Source organism: Macaca thibetana, chromosome 19, assembly GCF_024542745.1.
Source record: "Macaca thibetana thibetana isolate TM-01 chromosome 19, ASM2454274v1, whole genome shotgun sequence".
Taxonomy (NCBI): domain Eukaryota; kingdom Metazoa; phylum Chordata; class Mammalia; order Primates; family Cercopithecidae; genus Macaca; species Macaca thibetana.
Genome location: NC_065596.1, coordinates 5,892,273 through 5,907,872, shown reverse-complemented (window position 1 = coordinate 5,907,872; position 15,600 = coordinate 5,892,273). Strand labels below are relative to the sequence as shown.

The window sequence follows — 15,600 nt, the reverse complement described above, 5'->3', positions numbered from 1 at the left end:
CCGGGCGCGGGAGGGCGCGGGCCAGGCCGCCCGCACGTCGCTGGGCGCGGACGCGGAGGCCGGAGCAAGTCTGAGCAGCCGAATTGACAAGGCGCTAATGCGCCGCTGGCCCCGCCCGGCCCCGCCCCCGGCCCGGCCCGGCCCCGGGGGGGCGGCGGGCCCCGCACCGGCCTCCCCGCCGCCCGCCAGCCCGCGGGCACCGCGCGCCCCGCCCGTCCGGCCTCCGCCCCTCTGCGAACCGCGCGCGCCCTATCCCGCGGCCCAGAGCCCACTTACTCAACCCCTACCGGCCCAGGACCTCCCTCTCCAACCCTGCCAGCTCCAGGCTTCCCACCCCCAGTCTGGGACCCGGCACCCGCAATCCCGTTTCCATAACCCTGCCCACTTCCCTGCACCCTCCTCTCAGCCCAGTGCCTCTTTAGTGGCCCCTTTGGTCCCCAGCTCCTCCATTCCCCCCTCCACCGCCCAATCTTCTGTCTCGGCCCCCACCCCAGCTCTGGCCCCGCCCCCCCACCGAGCGGTCCCTGAGTCCCGCCTACCCCCATCTCCAGCCCCTCTGCCTTCCCAGGGGCCTAAAAGTCACCCCCAGCCCCACGCCCTCGGCGCGCGGGTCCCAGCCCTCCCACCTCATCCTTCCTCTTTTCGATTCTCCGCGAGTAGCCTCGGCCCCAGGCTTTGCTGGAAGAAAGGAGAAAAAGCAGGAAGGCACGGAGTCCTTCGCCTTCTCCCTGGCTGCGCTGTCCCCCTCACGCGCGGGATGGGTTTGAGGTTGCTCTGGGCGCCCCGGGGGCCTCGGGAGGGAGCTCCTGCGTGGGCAGACGGGGAGATGTAGTCCCCTGTGGGTGCGGGGACCCAGGCCTGCGCGGGAACTGGGTCCCGCACCGCAGTAGTAGGGATTCCCAGGAGGAGAGCGGTAAGAAGCTCTCCCCCCGGAACCTATTCACACCCCGCCACGGAAAAATCCACTCAGCGGCCCGCGGGTGGGGTGCGCCACGCGGTGAGTAATCGCTCCGGCGGCCGCCGCCCGCCGACTCCAGGTAACGCCGGCTGCCCGGAGCGACGCAGTTTGTCTTCCTTCTTTTGCGCAAAGAGCCTTCTCCGTGTTATTATTTTTGGCCATTGCTCGAGTTTCGGGACCCCTCCCGGCCCGGGCGTCTCATCTCCCTCCTCCCGGTCCCCACCCCATGCGGGCGCCCAGGAATAAAGGGTTCCTGGCCTCCAAGGCTGCTGCGGATGGGGGTGCCTGAAATGAGAGTTGGAGGGTGCAATTACCCACTTTGGGTCGCAGCCCCGCCCCCAGCTGCAGCGCCCAGGGAACGGAACGGCTCCAAGTCCCCTTTCCCAGGAGTCCCTTAGAGGCCTGGATTCTTTCCCCAGGTCCCCAACCAGTCAAGGGGGCAAAAGTGTCTCGGGGAGCTCAGGAGCCCCCATTGTTCTGCCCAATACTGAAGCCCCACCCTCTTCTACTTAAATCTCCAGTTCAGACTCCAGACTATCAAAAAACAAGATTGGGGGAGGGGAGCCCATACGGGCCCAGGGCGCCCCTGCCCCATCTGAACTCTGGATGGAGAAGAGAGACAAGGTGAGGCGCTGCCATTTACTTTGGAAAACCAGGCCTTTTGTGCCTCAGTTTCTTCCTCTGCACAATGGGCACCACCCAGCCTAAGAGCTTCCGTGGGAAGACGCAAGGCAGCAGAAGTCTGTACAATCCAAGCCCTTAGCACAGCACTGGAGGATCTCCTGGAGCAGAGGTGACCCCCAGGCCTGCTTGTCCCCTCTGAAACATGGAGCCATAGTCCTACCTGCCAGGGGACCTAGAGGGTTAAGTGGAGGTGGCAGTTGTTGGCTGGAATTGAGTTTTTAGGATACTCACCACTACTCCCCCATGGCTCGTGTTTGCAGATGCTCTCACCCCCTTCCCGGAAGAGACGCCTCACCCCCTTCTGGGAGGATTTCAGGCTTCTGGAGCAAAACCTTGATTTTATTCCCCCCTCCATTTCTACTTCTCTTCCAGTCATTTTGGTTTTGGGAAAGGGCTCCCCCATCCATCCAGGTGCTCAGGCCAGAGACCTGGAAGTGCACGTGACAACTCTCTCCTTCGCTCATCCCTCACGTCCAATTCATCAGCAAATCCTGTTGGCTCTGATTCCAAAACACATCTCCATTCTGAGACTCCGACCCCTTCTCCCCACCCCATTCAGATCCAGGCCCCACGGTCTCCCTCAGGGATGCTTCCCGGCCTCCTCCGGGGCTTCTCTCATAACCCTTCTGCCTTTCTCTGCACACCAGGCAAAGGGAGCTTTGAAAAGCAGAAAAAGCAGATCTTTGCCCTGCCACCCTCTCGCCATCCTCTCCCCTCCTCTTCTTTCCTCTCCTCTTCCCCCTCCTCTCCCTCATTCCGCCCCAGCCATTGGAGCCCTGTTTCCCCAAACATACCAGGCTTGTTACTATCGAACAGCTTCTGCGTATTGGCTGTTCCCTCTGCTGGAATGCTGTTCCCCACAGGTTCCCCAGTTAGCTCCTTCTCCTCCATCAGGTCACAGGTCCAGTACCACCTCCTCAGAGAGGCCCTCCACCCTTCCCCCAGCACTCTCCCTCTCCTTCACTTTGTTTTATTGTTTTTGAAGCACAACTCTTCCAACCATTTCATTTCTTGTGCAACTGATTTTCTTTAGACTGTGGGCAGCCTCAGCCCCTTTGGACCCCATGGTGGACCCAGTGGGGGCTGAAAGCAAAGCACTCACTAAATATTTGCAAAAGCAGAGGATGGAGAACTTAGTCCCTCCAAGTAGCAAGAAAACTCAGTCCCAGCAAGTCATGCTGCCTGGGGTCCAAGCCTGGAACACACTCTCTGTCTTGCTGTGTGACCCTAGCCAGTAGACATCCCTCTCTTGTTCTTACCCATAGAAAGGGAGGGACCATTTTCCAATCCTGCCCAGCCCCACCCTGGAGTGTGACCTTTGTCCTTGGGTGACCTTTACCCCACACCTTTGACTTCAGGGAAAGGGAGTTGACCCCAGAGTGCCCTTAGGGCCCCCAGAAGTTTAACCCATTCCTCCCCAGTTCCATCATCTCCTTGACGACAAAAGGGAGCTAGCGTCAACGGAACTTCTGACAAATATTGACCCAAGTCCTTGAAGTTGGCTGGGAACGTATAAGGGGCAGATGGAGGGAGGGCCTCCCCTCGGGCAGAGGGAGGGCCTCCCCTTGGGGTGGGGGAGGGACCTCTCCTTAGTCCTGCACCCTCCACTCAAAAACATCACTTCTGGATTAGAGGTATCAGGTTGGGGGGGCCTCCATCCCCAGCTCCCTCGTGATTCCAGGGCACTGAGGGTGCACCAGGGAGGGGGCAGTGGAAGCGGCACCTTCAGGGTCCTGTGGGGACCCACAAGCACTGGGAGGGAGCAAGGCTGAGAGCTGCCTCTCCCGTTCTGAGAGCCCCGTGCTCAGGACCCCCCCGCCCCCCCAGTATGGGACTAGCTGCCTGGTGTTCCAGGCAGGTGCTTTCAGGAATTAAGGGCAGTGAGGGTCTGAACACCTGGTTCAGGGTCTGTGGCATAGGAAAGTAGGGCCTGTGTGTACCCTAGGCTTTATAATTTCTGCCCTGGAGGCTGAGCCTGGAGAGAAGGGATGCCTGGGTCCTCAGTTTAATGCACTCTGGACTTCAGGAACTGGAGGCGGGGCCTGGGGAGTTGCAGACCTGCCTAGGGGATCTGCCTGGAAAGTTGCAGACCTGCCCCAGGGAGGCCAGGTTCCCTGCCCATCTGTACCCTGAGAAGCCTCTGAAGTCTGGATCCCAGGAGGCACCAGCTGCTTTAGGGGGGCAGCCACATCCCTCCTTCCTCCCCCAACTACCCTCAGCAACAACCACCGGCGCCATGGTACCCTGCCTCCTCCCCAGCCTGTACCCTGCTTGGAGGTGGGGGTTAGCAGGGTCGTGGTGAGGGCGGCAAGGGACAAAGGGCGCTTGTCCGCTGCCTGCCTTGACCTCGGCTGCTGTGGCTTCCCGGACGCCTGGCCTGCCGCTGATTCACGCCCAGGCCGGCCTCAGCGCCCCCCGCCTGCCGCCCCCGGCCAGGCCGCCCCGGGGGGTAGGAAGTAGGGGGGGGGGCGAGGGCGGCGCCGAGTCAACTTTCCCTCTTAAGCCCCGAAGGAATGTCGGCGGATTTCCTGAAACCCGACCCTGGCCGCCCGCCGGCCCGCCCGCCCCTCACCTGGACCGGCTCCCCCGGGAACAGCAGGAGGGGCGCGGGGGCTCACCTTGGGGGCCGGGGTCAAGTCCTCTTTCCGCTCAACCCCCCCAGCGGCCTAGTGCAGCGGAAAGGGGGCTGGGTGGGCGGCAATCAGCCTCTTTCCCTTCTCCCCTCGGGCGACCTGGGTGATCGACCCACTCCTCCAGCCTCAGTTTCTCCTTCTGCAAAAGGGCGCGGGGGTGTCCCTCCTCCCTGATGCGCTTTAAGCAATGCCTCTTATGCCCAAAGGTCCCCTCCCATCATTGGCAGGGCTCTGCTGGCTTTTCTTTGCTTCTCTCCCTGTCACCTGGACAGAACCACTTTGCAGTCTGAGCGTGTTTCCTCACCCGTATAAAAGGGCAACGCTGCTGGTACCTATCTTATAAGGTTGTTGCAGGAAAAAGTGTTTTGTTGGAATGAATGAAGGACAGTAATTGTGGAGGGGTTAGGCGCACGCGGGCCTCTGGAATTAACATGTGTGGGCTTGAATGCTGTCTTTGCCAACGCGTCCCGGAGCCTAAGTTTCCCACCTGTGAAATGGGGGACAGTATTGGTCACAACACACAGGGCTGTTTCCCAAGGTGCGGACCTGGCGCGCGGGTGGGTTAGAAGCGGAATTCTGCTGGATTCTGGCGCAAACTGCGGGCTGGAGGCCCTAGCCGCCTGGTCGCAGCGGCCTAGCATCGGAGGGGAGGGGCGGGGAGGGGCGGGGAGGGGCGGGGAGGGGCGGGGGAGGGGCCGCACCGGGATCCAGATGTTCGGGGTCCGCCAGGCACAGCCGCGCCTGATTAAGCCACGTGGGGGCCGGCCCGGGGCAGCTGAGATGAAAGCTCGGCCGCAGGCCGGGGGAGGGGGTGCGCCAGGCCCCCACCAGGGACACCCTCCTCCGGGGCCGGAACCTGAGCCGCCCTCTGACCCGCCGACCCTACGAGGCTGTCGCCCGGTCTGCAGGGGCGGAGCGTAGGTGGGGGACCCGCGGGCGGCTGCGCGGCTCTACAGGCACCTGCGCCAGGCATGCCAGCGAAAGCGGCGGCATCTTTGCAGAGGATCCGGGTTTAGAGGGGCGTCCCCACTCCCATGCCTGGCGGAAAGGAAGCTGGGGGTACCCCCTAACCCGAGATTCGGCTCCTGGGGCTACAGTCCATCGCCCTGGGGTGTGGTGGTTATGGAAGTCAGAAGTGTCGCTATTTGCCCCGTTTTCCCACAAGAATTAGAAATGTTAGCATCTCCCCCTCCCCTTGCTCCTGAGCGTACCTCTGTGTCCCCTCCCACTAAGCCCCAGCCCAGGGGTCTCCAGCCTTGGGGAGATAGGGACAGATCCCCTTGGTCAGTGGATCAGGGCTGGGCCAGAGGCAGGCGAGGCTGAAGGAGCAAGGGAGGGGCTCAGAGGGCTTCCCAGAGGAGTCAAACTGCGCACAAGTTGTCTCCTTTCTAACCTGGGTGTCAAAGGAGAAGATGCCAGGCCTCAGCTGCCGGGTCCTGCGACCCTCACCTTTCTCCCTCTCCGTTCCCTGGTTGGACTCCAGCCCCATCGCCCTCCCTCCTCCTGCAACAAGCTCTTCGCCTCAGGACCCTCGCTGACCCTTGTAGCCCGGACACCCCTTTCTCCTCTTTCCCGCGTGGTAGGCGCACACATCTCCTTCTCCTCCGGGCTTTCCGCTCTCCTCGACATCCCTGGCGAATAGCCCCCTCAATCCCATCCCCCTATATATTTCCTTTTGGCACCAAGCGCCAGCAGAGATCCCCCGCCCGTGGGCACCAGGGAGGTGTCCTGGGATCCCCGCGATCGGATAGACGGTGGGGGCCGTGATGCACCTGTCCTGCCCGACCCGCACGCCGCGGGTGCCGCAGCTCAGCTCCCCCGCCCGCTCTCCGCATCTCCCACCCCCCCGTTCCCAGGCTGCCTCGCTCGGGTGACGTCAGCGCCCCGGTCCCCGCCGCAGCCGCTGCATCCTCCGTGCCCGGCCTGAGCCGGAGTCCCCCGCACCCCCCGCGTTCCGCCCGGCCATGGCTGCGGTGGCACTGATGCCACTGCCGCTGCTGCTGCTGCTGCTGTTAGCATCGCCTCCCGCCGCCTCCGCGCCGTCCGCCCGCGATCCCTTCGCCCCCCAGCTCGGGGACACGCAGAACTGCCAGCTGCGGTGCCGCGACCGCGACCTCGGCCCGCGGCCCTCGCAGGTGAGGCGCGTGCGGTGCCAGGTGCCAGCGGGGGACGCGTGATCTCTCCGAAGGGGGAGGCGTTGGGATGGGCTTATCTTGGATGACAGCAGGAGACTTTGGTGGTGGTGGGGTATCCCTGGGGAGGTAGGGGTCGGGAATGCGGAGATTCCTCCAGTGGAGGACGGGATGGGGTGCCCTCTGATGGGGAAGGGCTTGGGGATGCAGGTCCTTGCGATAAGGGGCTGATACCACCTCCTGGGCTCCCTCCGCACTCTGCTGCGTAAGGACCCTCCAGCACCCAACCCCCAGCTCCCTCAGGCCTGACGGTCCCCCCACCTCACTCCTCCCCCACATCGTCTTCCCTCCCCACTCAGAGCTACAGCCCCTGCTCATACCACCACTCCCCAGGATTCAAGCCTGATCTGAGTGTGACCAAAACCCCCTCCTCTGAGCCTCCCCCTCCTCCTCCAGGTCTGAGAATCCTTCTCCATCTCTCCCCTCCTCCCTGGAGCCTAGCTGGGGGAAGGCTCATTTCTATCCACCTTCACTGTCCAGTTCTCTTCTCAAGCTCCCTCCCCATCTCCCTCCTCAGAGCTAAGAGCCCCCACTAATATTTGTAGCCTCTCCCAACTTCATCTCCATCTGGCTAGATTTGGTGGGGAGCGGGAAAGCCTTCGCCTGCCTCCCCTGAATGCTCCGGTCCCCCCACCCTCCTCCCGCCCCTCCCCATGACTTGAGCTCCGTGTCCCACCCTCCCCCAGGCGGGGCTGGAGGGCGCCTCCGAGTCTCCCTATGACAGAGCTGTTCTGATCAGCGCTTGCGAGCGTGGCTGCCGCCTCTTCTCCATCTGCCGATTCGTGGCCAGGAGCTCCAAGCCTAATGCCACCCAAACTGAGTGTGAAGCAGGTGAGGGCCCGCCGGCAGGGTGTACCAGGGTGGGAAGAGGTGACCTGGGAAGGGCCGTCCCCAGTCACCCCCTCCCACTTCCCACAGCCTGCGTGGAAGCCTATGTGAAGGAGGCAGAGCAGCAGGCCTGTAGCCATGGCTGCTGGAGCCAGCCTGCGGAGCCTGAGCCGGAGCAGAAGGTGGGCCTCCGACTGCGCCTGGGTCCCCTTTCCCAATACTCCCCCCGCTTGACCCCATGGGAAATCTTCATTCGAATGCAGAGACTCTGCCAGACTCTGCCAGACTCTGCCATACTCTGCGTTCTTTGCCAGGCCTGCCGGGCAACCCCCATCCAGCCCTGTCATGTCTCCAGCCTTAGTTGTCATCTCTGTGACATGCAACAGTGCCCCCCATGCCCCACCACCTTTTGAGGAATAAGTGGCAGAAAACAGCCACCGTTTATCAAATATCTGTCCTGGTTTGAGCCTGACTTCAACCTGTCCCAAATGTCTTTGTGTCACTCGGAGGCACCAGGGACAATGTCACCCCCATTTAGTGTCCAGGGGGCAACCTCCCAGGTCATACACAGGGCTGTGCAAGGGGCAAGATTTGAAGCCACCAGGGCTGTGGCCACTCCTCACCTCACTCATCTTAGGCACCCCCTTCCCCTGTGATTAGCTGGTGGTCACTGTCACCTGGAGGGGCTCAGAACTGCGATTCAGAGTGGAGCAGCCTTGCCTTGCGAGCACGCACACACTGCCTTGTGGGAGAAGTAAAAACAGCTCGTCTATGTAGTCCAAGCAATGCTGCATCAGGGGAAACTGAGGCACAGAACGTCATGTAGCATAGCCAGAGACCTGGGGGCTGGGACTCTGCAGAAAGCCCTCTCACCACTTCTCCCATTTTTCCTCCACCCCTTCCCAGCTTTCACTACTGTTCAGAAAAGCTCACTGCACTGTCAGCCCTTCCGATTCAGAGCTCCCTCTTTTTCATTTTGTTTTGTTTTGTTTTGTGTTTCGTTTCGAGATGAAGTCTTGCTCTGTTGCCCAGCCTGGAGTGCAGTGGCACAATCTCGGCTCACTGCAGCCTCCGCCTCCCTGGTTCATGTGGTTCTCCTGACTCAGCCTCCTTTGCAGCTGAGATTACAGGCACCCACCACTACAATCGGCTAATTTTTGTATTTTTAGTAGAGACAGGGTTTCATCATGTTGGCCAGGCTGATCTTGAACTCCTGACCTCAAGTGATCTTCCCACGTTGGCCTCCCAAAGTGCTGGGATTACAGGCGTGAGCCACCATGCCTGGCCATTAGAGCTCTGTCTTGACTCTGTCAAAATAAGAATAATGAGGATGATGATATTTTTAGTAATAGGGACTACTACGCATTAAGTGCCTGTGCTGTGCCAGGCACTTGGCAGGCATCCTCTAGTTGAAATTTCATGGCTACTCCATGAGGGAAGAGAATGGTACACATTTTAGGGCTCAGAGAGCACAATCCACTTCCCTAAGGGTACACAGGAAGCCAACTGCCACGCTGAGATCTGTGTTCACTGTAAGAAGTCCAATTGGCTCAAATCACTTAGCCACATCCAAAACAAGTGAATTCTCCCAGCTCCCCTCCTATTAGTTTACTTATTCATTTATTTATTTGAGATGGAGTCTCACTGTTTCACCCAGGCTAGGGTTCAGTGGTATGATCTTGGCTTACTGCAACCTCTGCCTCCCGGATTCAAGTAAATCTCATGCCTCAGCCTCCCGGGTAGCTGAGATTTCAGGTGTGCACCATCATGCCTGGCTAATTTTTGTACTTTTAGTAGAGACAGGGTTTCGCCATGTTGTCCAGGCTGGTCTCGAACTTCTGGCCTCAGGTGATCTGCCTGCCTTGGCCTTCCAAAGTGCTGGGAATTATAGGCGTGAGCCACCACACCCTGCCCCCTCCCATTCATTATTTAATACCCTATTTTGGTGCCATCTTTGTGTCTTGGACCTTTTTTCATCAGAGAACGGTCCTGGAGGCTCCAAGTGGGGCCCTCTCCCTCTTGGACTTGTTTTCCACCCTCTGCAATGACCTCGTCAACTCAGCCCAGGGATTTGTCTCCTCCACCTGGACATACTACTTGCAGACTGACAATGGGAAGGTGGTGGTGTTTCAGGTGAGACCCCTGACAGGGGCCATGCCACAGTGGCAGATGGGTGGGCAGGATAAGAAGCTGGGATGCATTTACTCTTGGCTCATGAGATGCAAAGTCCACAGTGGGCAAGCTTCAGGCACAGCTGGATCCAGGGGCTCAGTGTCTCACTCCATGCCTTGACTCTGCTTTCTTCTGTGGTGGCTTCATTCCCAGGCATTTACTTCCTCTTGGCAGTAAGGTGGATGCCAGAGGCTCTAGGTCATAAACACTTTGGGTTTTTTTTTTTTTTTTTGAAATGGAGTCTCATTCTTGTTGCCCAGGCTGGAGTGCAATGGCATGATTTCAGCTCACTGCAACCTCTGCCTCCCAAGTTCAAGTGATTCTCCTGCCTCAGCCTCCTGCCTCAGCCTCCCGAGTAGCTGGGATTACCGGTGGCCACCACTACACCTGCCTAATTTTTGTATTTTTAATAGAGATGGGTTTCTGCCGTGTTGGTCAGGCTGGTCTCGAACTCCTGACCTCAGGTGATTCATCCGCCTCAGCCTCCCAAAGCACTGGGATTACAGGCGTGAGCCACTGTGCCCAGCCCCATCTGGGGTTTTAACTGAGCTGGGATTTACTCTGATTGGCCCTGGATGGATCATATGACCATCTCTCAGGCAATCCACTGGCTTGGTCTGGATCATGTTCCTACTTCCAGAGCTAAAGGATGGGGTTAAGGCAAATGGAGGAGTCCATGAAAGCAGAAAACAACATTCCTGACATCAAGCCCACAGCGCATGGGATGGTGTCCTCCCTACTGTCTCCCCAGGAGAACTGGGTATCAGCTGGGCGTGGGACATGGCAGTCACAGAGGGCCTGCCTGGGCCCAGGAATGCTGTTCTCACAGGCCTCTCTGTGCTGTCTTGTTCCTGGCCCAGACCCAGCCCGTAGTGGAGAGCCTCGGCTTCCAGGGGGGCCGTCTGCAGCGCGTGGAGGTGACCTGGCGAGGCTCCCACCCTGAAGCCCTGGAGGTGCACGTGGGTAAGGTGCAACCCAGACCAGTGTTCCTTCCATGGGTGACCCCACTGCCACAAGGAGTCTGCCTGGCAAACAGACCCTCTAGGATTGGGATCTCCATCTCTCAAGTCCTGGGTTCTATGGCTCATCCCCCAGGGCTCCACGGCCCATCTCCCAGGGTTCCATGGTCCATCTCCCAGGGTTCCGTGGTCCACCTCCCAGGATTCCATGGTCCACCTCCCAAAGTTCCGTGGCCCATCTCCCCAGGTTCCATGGCCCATTTCCCTGGGTTCCGTGGTCCATCTACCAGGGATCCATGGTCCACCTCCCAGGGTTCCATGGTCCACCTCCCAGGGTTCCATGGTCCATCTCCCAGGGATCCATGGTCCACCTCCCAGGGTTCCATGGATTCATCTCCTAGGGTCATCTCTTAGGGTCCATATCCCAGGGTTTCATGGGTTCATCTCTCAGGGTTCCATGGTTCATCCCCTAGGATTCTGCAGTTCATCTCCCAGGGTTCTGCAGTCCATCTCCCAGGGTTCCATGGTCCCTCTCTCAGCATTCTGTGGTCCATCTCCCAGGGCTCTGATCTCTATTCCAGGACTCCATGACCCAGGTCCTGACCTCCTCCCTCCTGGTCATGGTTATTGTGGCTGCTTGGCAAAGACCTGGTGGTCGCTGAGTGGTAGCTGATCTCTCAGACCCTGTAGGCCCCCTGGACAAGGTGAGGAAGGCCAAGATCCGAGTCAAGACCAGCAGCAAGGCCAAGGTGGAGTCTGAAGAGCCGCAGGACAATGACTTCCTCAGTTGCATGTCCCGGTGGGTGGCAGGACCCTGGGGGTGGGAGGGGGGTGGGACTGGAGGTGCGGGTCTCCCTGGCCCCAGCCCGGGCAGCTGAGTGGTGCCTGCCGGGCGGGGCAGGCGCTCGGGTCTGCCTCGCTGGATCCTGGCCTGCTGCCTCTTCCTCTCCGTGCTGGTTATGCTGTGGCTGAGCTGCTCCACCCTGGTGACCGCGCCTGGCCAGCACCTCAAGTTCCAGGTGGGTGGGATCTGTGAATGGCACTGGGCTGAGGGAGGGGATGGAGGCAGAGAGAGCTGCTTGCTGGCCCTGGCTTTAGCCACCTGCTCCCACAGACACCAGGACCTCAGACTGTTTTTTTCTTTTTTTCATATATATATGTACATTTTGAGACAGAGTCTAGCTCTGTCGCCCAGACTGGAGTGCAATGGCACCATCTCGGCTCACTGCAACCCCCACCTCCCGGGTTCAAGCAATTCTGCTGCCTCAGCCTCCCCAGTAGCTGGGATTACAGGTGTGGGCCACCATGCCCAGCTAATTTTTGTATTTTTAGTAGAGATGGGGTTTCGCCATGTTGGCCAGGCTGGTCTTAGGCTCCTGACCTCAGGTGATCCATCCGCCTCAGCCTCCCAAAGTGCTGGGATTACAGATGTGAGCCACCATGCCCAGCCTACATATATATATATACATATACATATATATACACACACACATACACATATACATATATATACACACACACACACATATATATATATTTAAGACAGGATCTCACTCTTTCACCCAGGATAGAGTGCAGTGGTGCAATCACAGCTCACTGCAGCCTCGGCCTCCCTGGCTCAAGAGATTCTCCTGCCTCAGCCTCCTGAGTAGCTGGGACCATAGGCACTTGCCACCATATCCCACTAATTTTTGTATTTTTTGTAGAGATCGGGACTGTGTTGCCCAGGCTGGTCTCGAACTCCTGGGCTCAAGCGATCCACTCGCCTTGCCCTTCCAAAGTGCCAGGATGACAGGCATGAGCCAACTCACCCAGCCAGGACCTCAGACTTGCTGCATGACCTGGAGCCAGTTTCTTCACTGCCCTTTGAATTGGCGGAAGAACATCCACTCTTCTTCTCTTTTTTTTTTTTTTTTTTTTTGAGATGGAGTCTCTCTCTGTCACCAGGCTAGAGTGCGGTGGCACAATCTCGGCTTACTGCAACCTCTGCCTCCTGGGTTCAAGCAATTCTCCTGTCTCAGCCTCCCGAGGACTAGAGGCGCAAGCCACCATGCCTGGCTAATTTTTGTATTTTTAGTAGAGATGGGGTTTCACCATGTTGGCCAGGATGGTCTCGATCTCTTGACCTTGTGATCCTCCCACCTCGGCCTCCCAAAGTGCTGGGATTACAGGCATGAGCCACTGCACCCAGCAGAACATCCACTCTTAGTTGGGGAGACAGGAAGTCAGAGGTGGCCACACTTCTGTGGTGTGGGCCTCACCTCTGTGGTGCCCAGGTATGTTGGTGACACCTCTGTGGTGCCCAGAGCCTGGGCAACATAGTGAAACCTAGTCACTACAAATAATTTAAAAATTAGCTAGACGTGGCCAGGCACAGTGGCTCAAGCCTGTAATCCCAGCACTTTGGGAGGCTGAGGCAGGCGAATCACCTGAGGTCAGGAGATTGAGACCATCCTGGCTAACACGGTGAAACCCCGTCTCTACTAAAAGTACAAAAAAATTAGCCGGGCGTGGTCACGGGCGCCTGTAGTCCCAGTTACTTGGGAGGCTGAGGCAGGAGAATGGTGTGAACCTGGGAGGCGGAGCTTGCAGTGAGCCGAGATCGCGCCACTGCACTCCACCCTGGGCGACAGAGCGAGACTCCGTCTCAAAAAAAAAAAAAAAAAGAAAGAAAGAAAGAAAGAAAAGAAAAGAAAAAATTAGCTAGACGTGAAGGTGCATGTTTGTGATCCCAGCTACTTGGGAAGCTGAGATGGGAGGATCACTTGAGCCTGAGAGTTTGAAGCTGCAGTAAGTTGTGATGGCACCACTGCACTCCAGCCTGGACAACAGAGCAAGACCCCTCGCACACACACATACACACACACACACACACACACACACAGTCCAGGTGGCTCACACCTGTAATCTCGGCACTTTGGGAGGCTGAGGTGGGCAGATCACTTCAGGTCAGGAGTTCGAGACCAGCCTGGCCAACATGGTGAAACCCTGTCTCTACTAATAATACAAAAATTAGCTGGGCGTGGTGACGTGCACCTGTAGTCCCAGTTACTCAGGAGGCTGAGAAAGGAGAATCCCTTGAACCCGGGAGACGGAGGTTGCAGTGAGCCGAGATGACGCCACTGCACTCCAGCCTGGGCGACAGAGAGAGGCTCTCAAAAAATAAAAATAAAAAAAATCAGAGGTGGGAAGGAGACTCGTCAGGGTCGGGGGCTTGGCTGCTCTGCTTCTCTCCACTTCCCTCCTCCCCTCTCTTCCTGCAGCCTCTGACCCTGGAGCAGCACAAGGGCTTCATGATTGAGCCTGATTGGCCCCTGTACCCTCCGCCGTCGCACGCTTATGAGGACAGCCCGCCACCCTACAAGCTGAAGCTGGACCTGACCAAGCTGTAGGCCTCCGCTGGCCCCATCATTGCCAACTGCAGGGGCCCCTTGGGCCTCACTTGCCCTGAGCCCAGGAGTCCAAGGCTAGGGTGGGTCCAGCCTTGAGCCCCTCCACCCCCAAATCTTTCCTCTCTTCCCAGTCCCACCCCTTGCCCCACAGAGTCCTGGGGACGCAGTGTCCCAGCTGGGAGGAGGGCGGGATTGGGCGCTGGTTCTTCCTTGTCCCCGCTTTCTCCGGGGCTTGCTACTTTTTGTCTTCTATTGTGTGGCTTTCTCAGTATTTGAACCCCAGTCCTGTGTCGCCATCCTTTTTCCTTCTCTGTCCCCTCTCTGGGGGGGCTGAGGCCAAGGGGGAGCTGCATCTTGCTAAGGTTTCTCCCTTCTCCCCATCCCGATCTCCAGAGACCCAGCTTCCGAGAGATGGGGTGTGGGCATCTCCATACCCTGACAGTGTGTGTCTGGGGCTTGTCTGGGGCTGGGGAGGAATAAACCATGTATATAAAAGAGTCTCAGGCTGAGCCTGCTTCTGTTCAGTTGTCTGTCTGCCCTTGGGGTGTGGCCCATGCATAGCTGTGACCACTGCCGAGCAGGACCTTTCTGACATGGGAAAGTCCTGGAAACCCAGGTAGCACCAGGGACTGAAAATAGCTGTCTCGGCCGGGCGCGGTGGCTCAAGCCTGTAATCCCAGCACTTTGGGAGGCCGAGACGGGCGGATCACGAGGTCAGGAGATCGAGACCATCCTGGCGAACACGGTGAAACCCCGTCTCTACTAAAAAATACAAAAAAAACTAGCCGGGCGAGGTGGCGGGCGCCTGTAGTCCCAGCTACTCCAGAGGCTGAGGCAGGAGAATGGTGTAAACCCGGAAGGCGGAGCTTGCAGTGAGCTGAGATCCGGCCACTGCACTCCAGCCTGGGCGACAGAGCCAGACTCCATCTCAAAAAAAAAAAAAAAAAAAAGAAAGTAGCTGTCTCTCGGAAGGGCACTCCCTCTGCTCTAACTTCCCTGTGCTGAGAGTCACCCTCTCAGCTACAGATGTACCTGGAAAATTGGCTTGTGGCCAGGCGCAGCGGCTCATGCCTGTAATCCCAGCACTTTAGGAGACCGAGGCAGGAGAATCATTGGAGCCCAGAAGTTCCAGACTGTCCTGGGCAACATAGCAAGTCCCCATCTCTACCAAAAAAAAAAAAAAAAAAAAAAAAAAAGCATATATGTATATAATTAACTGGGTGTGGTGACTTGAGCCTGTGGTCCCAGCAACTCGGGAGGCTGAGGCGGGAGGATTGCTTGAGGCGGGGAGGTGGAGGCTGCAGTGAACTATGATTGCGCCACTGAACTCCAGCTTGGGTGACAGAGCATGACTCTGTCTCAAAAAAAAAAAAAAAAGTGGCTTGTGCCACCCATCTGACAGGGGCAGTTCAGCGTCCCTTCCTGTGCCTGATGTCCCTCCCATGAAGGGACAAGTTGCATGTTGAAGAGGACTTGATTTTGTAGCCACCTGGCTTCCAGTCTACTTTTTTTGGAGACAGAATCTAGCTCTGTCGCCCAGGTTGGAGTGTGGTGGCACGATCTCAGCTCATTGCAACCTCCGCCTCCTGGTGGCATGATCTCAGCTCACTGCAACCTCCGCCTCCCGGGTTCCAGTGATTCTCCTGCCTCAGTCTCCAAGTAGGTGGGATGACAGGCGCACGCCACCACGCCCAGCTAATTTTGGTATTTTCAGTAGAGACGCAGTTTCACCATGTTGGCCAGGCTGGTCTTGAGCTCCTGACCTTAGATGATCTGCCCGCC

The 15,600-nt window shown here is 58.3% G+C and overlaps 4 protein-coding genes across 6 annotated transcripts in view; 3 read left to right on the top strand and 1 right to left on the bottom strand.

The window, feature by feature from the left end:
* Positions 1-15,600, bottom strand: part of FKBP8 (FKBP prolyl isomerase 8) — a 212,805-nt gene that overhangs the window by 75,869 nt on the left and 121,336 nt on the right. Inside the window, exon 1 of one of the 3 annotated variants that reach the window (XM_050769670.1) lies at positions 125-128. The exons of the other annotated variants lie outside the window; for them this stretch is intronic. The gene's annotated coding sequence lies outside the window, so the exon portion shown is untranslated. Of the gene's footprint in view, positions 1-124; positions 129-15,600 lie in introns of those variants that run through there. 3 annotated transcript variants of the gene reach the window in all.
* Positions 1-15,600, top strand: part of REX1BD (required for excision 1-B domain containing) — a 280,166-nt gene that overhangs the window by 179,217 nt on the left and 85,349 nt on the right. The gene's annotated exons all lie outside the window — the stretch shown is intronic.
* Positions 847-15,600, top strand: part of CRTC1 (CREB regulated transcription coactivator 1) — a 174,147-nt gene continuing 159,393 nt past the window's right edge. Inside the window, exon 1 of the mRNA XM_050769549.1 lies at positions 847-850. The gene's annotated coding sequence lies outside the window, so the exon portion shown is untranslated. The remainder of the gene's footprint in view (positions 851-15,600) is intronic.
* On the top strand, positions 6,144-14,315 carry TMEM59L (transmembrane protein 59 like). Its single transcript, XM_050769736.1, has 8 exons — positions 6,144-6,410; positions 7,154-7,298; positions 7,386-7,477; positions 9,276-9,428; positions 10,328-10,430; positions 11,108-11,225; positions 11,328-11,445; positions 13,690-14,315. Exons 1-8 carry the CDS (start codon positions 6,240-6,242, stop codon positions 13,816-13,818), a joined length of 1,029 nt encoding a protein of 342 aa, XP_050625693.1. The 5' UTR covers positions 6,144-6,239; the 3' UTR covers positions 13,819-14,315.

What these genes read in the sequence shown, in the direction of transcription:
- TMEM59L (XM_050769736.1), top strand. Translation starts at nt 6,240, where the DNA reads ATGGCTGCGGTGGCACTGATGCCACTGCCGCTGCTGCTGCTGCTGCTG. An exon ending in CCAAACTGAGTGTGAAGCAG is followed by an intron (nt 7,299 to 7,385) that starts GTGAGGGCCCGC and finishes CACTTCCCACAG; the next exon opens with CCTGCGTGGAAGCCTATGTG. An exon ending in GGAAGGTGGTGGTGTTTCAG is followed by an intron (nt 9,429 to 10,327) that starts GTGAGACCCCTG and finishes TTCCTGGCCCAG; the next exon opens with ACCCAGCCCGTAGTGGAGAG.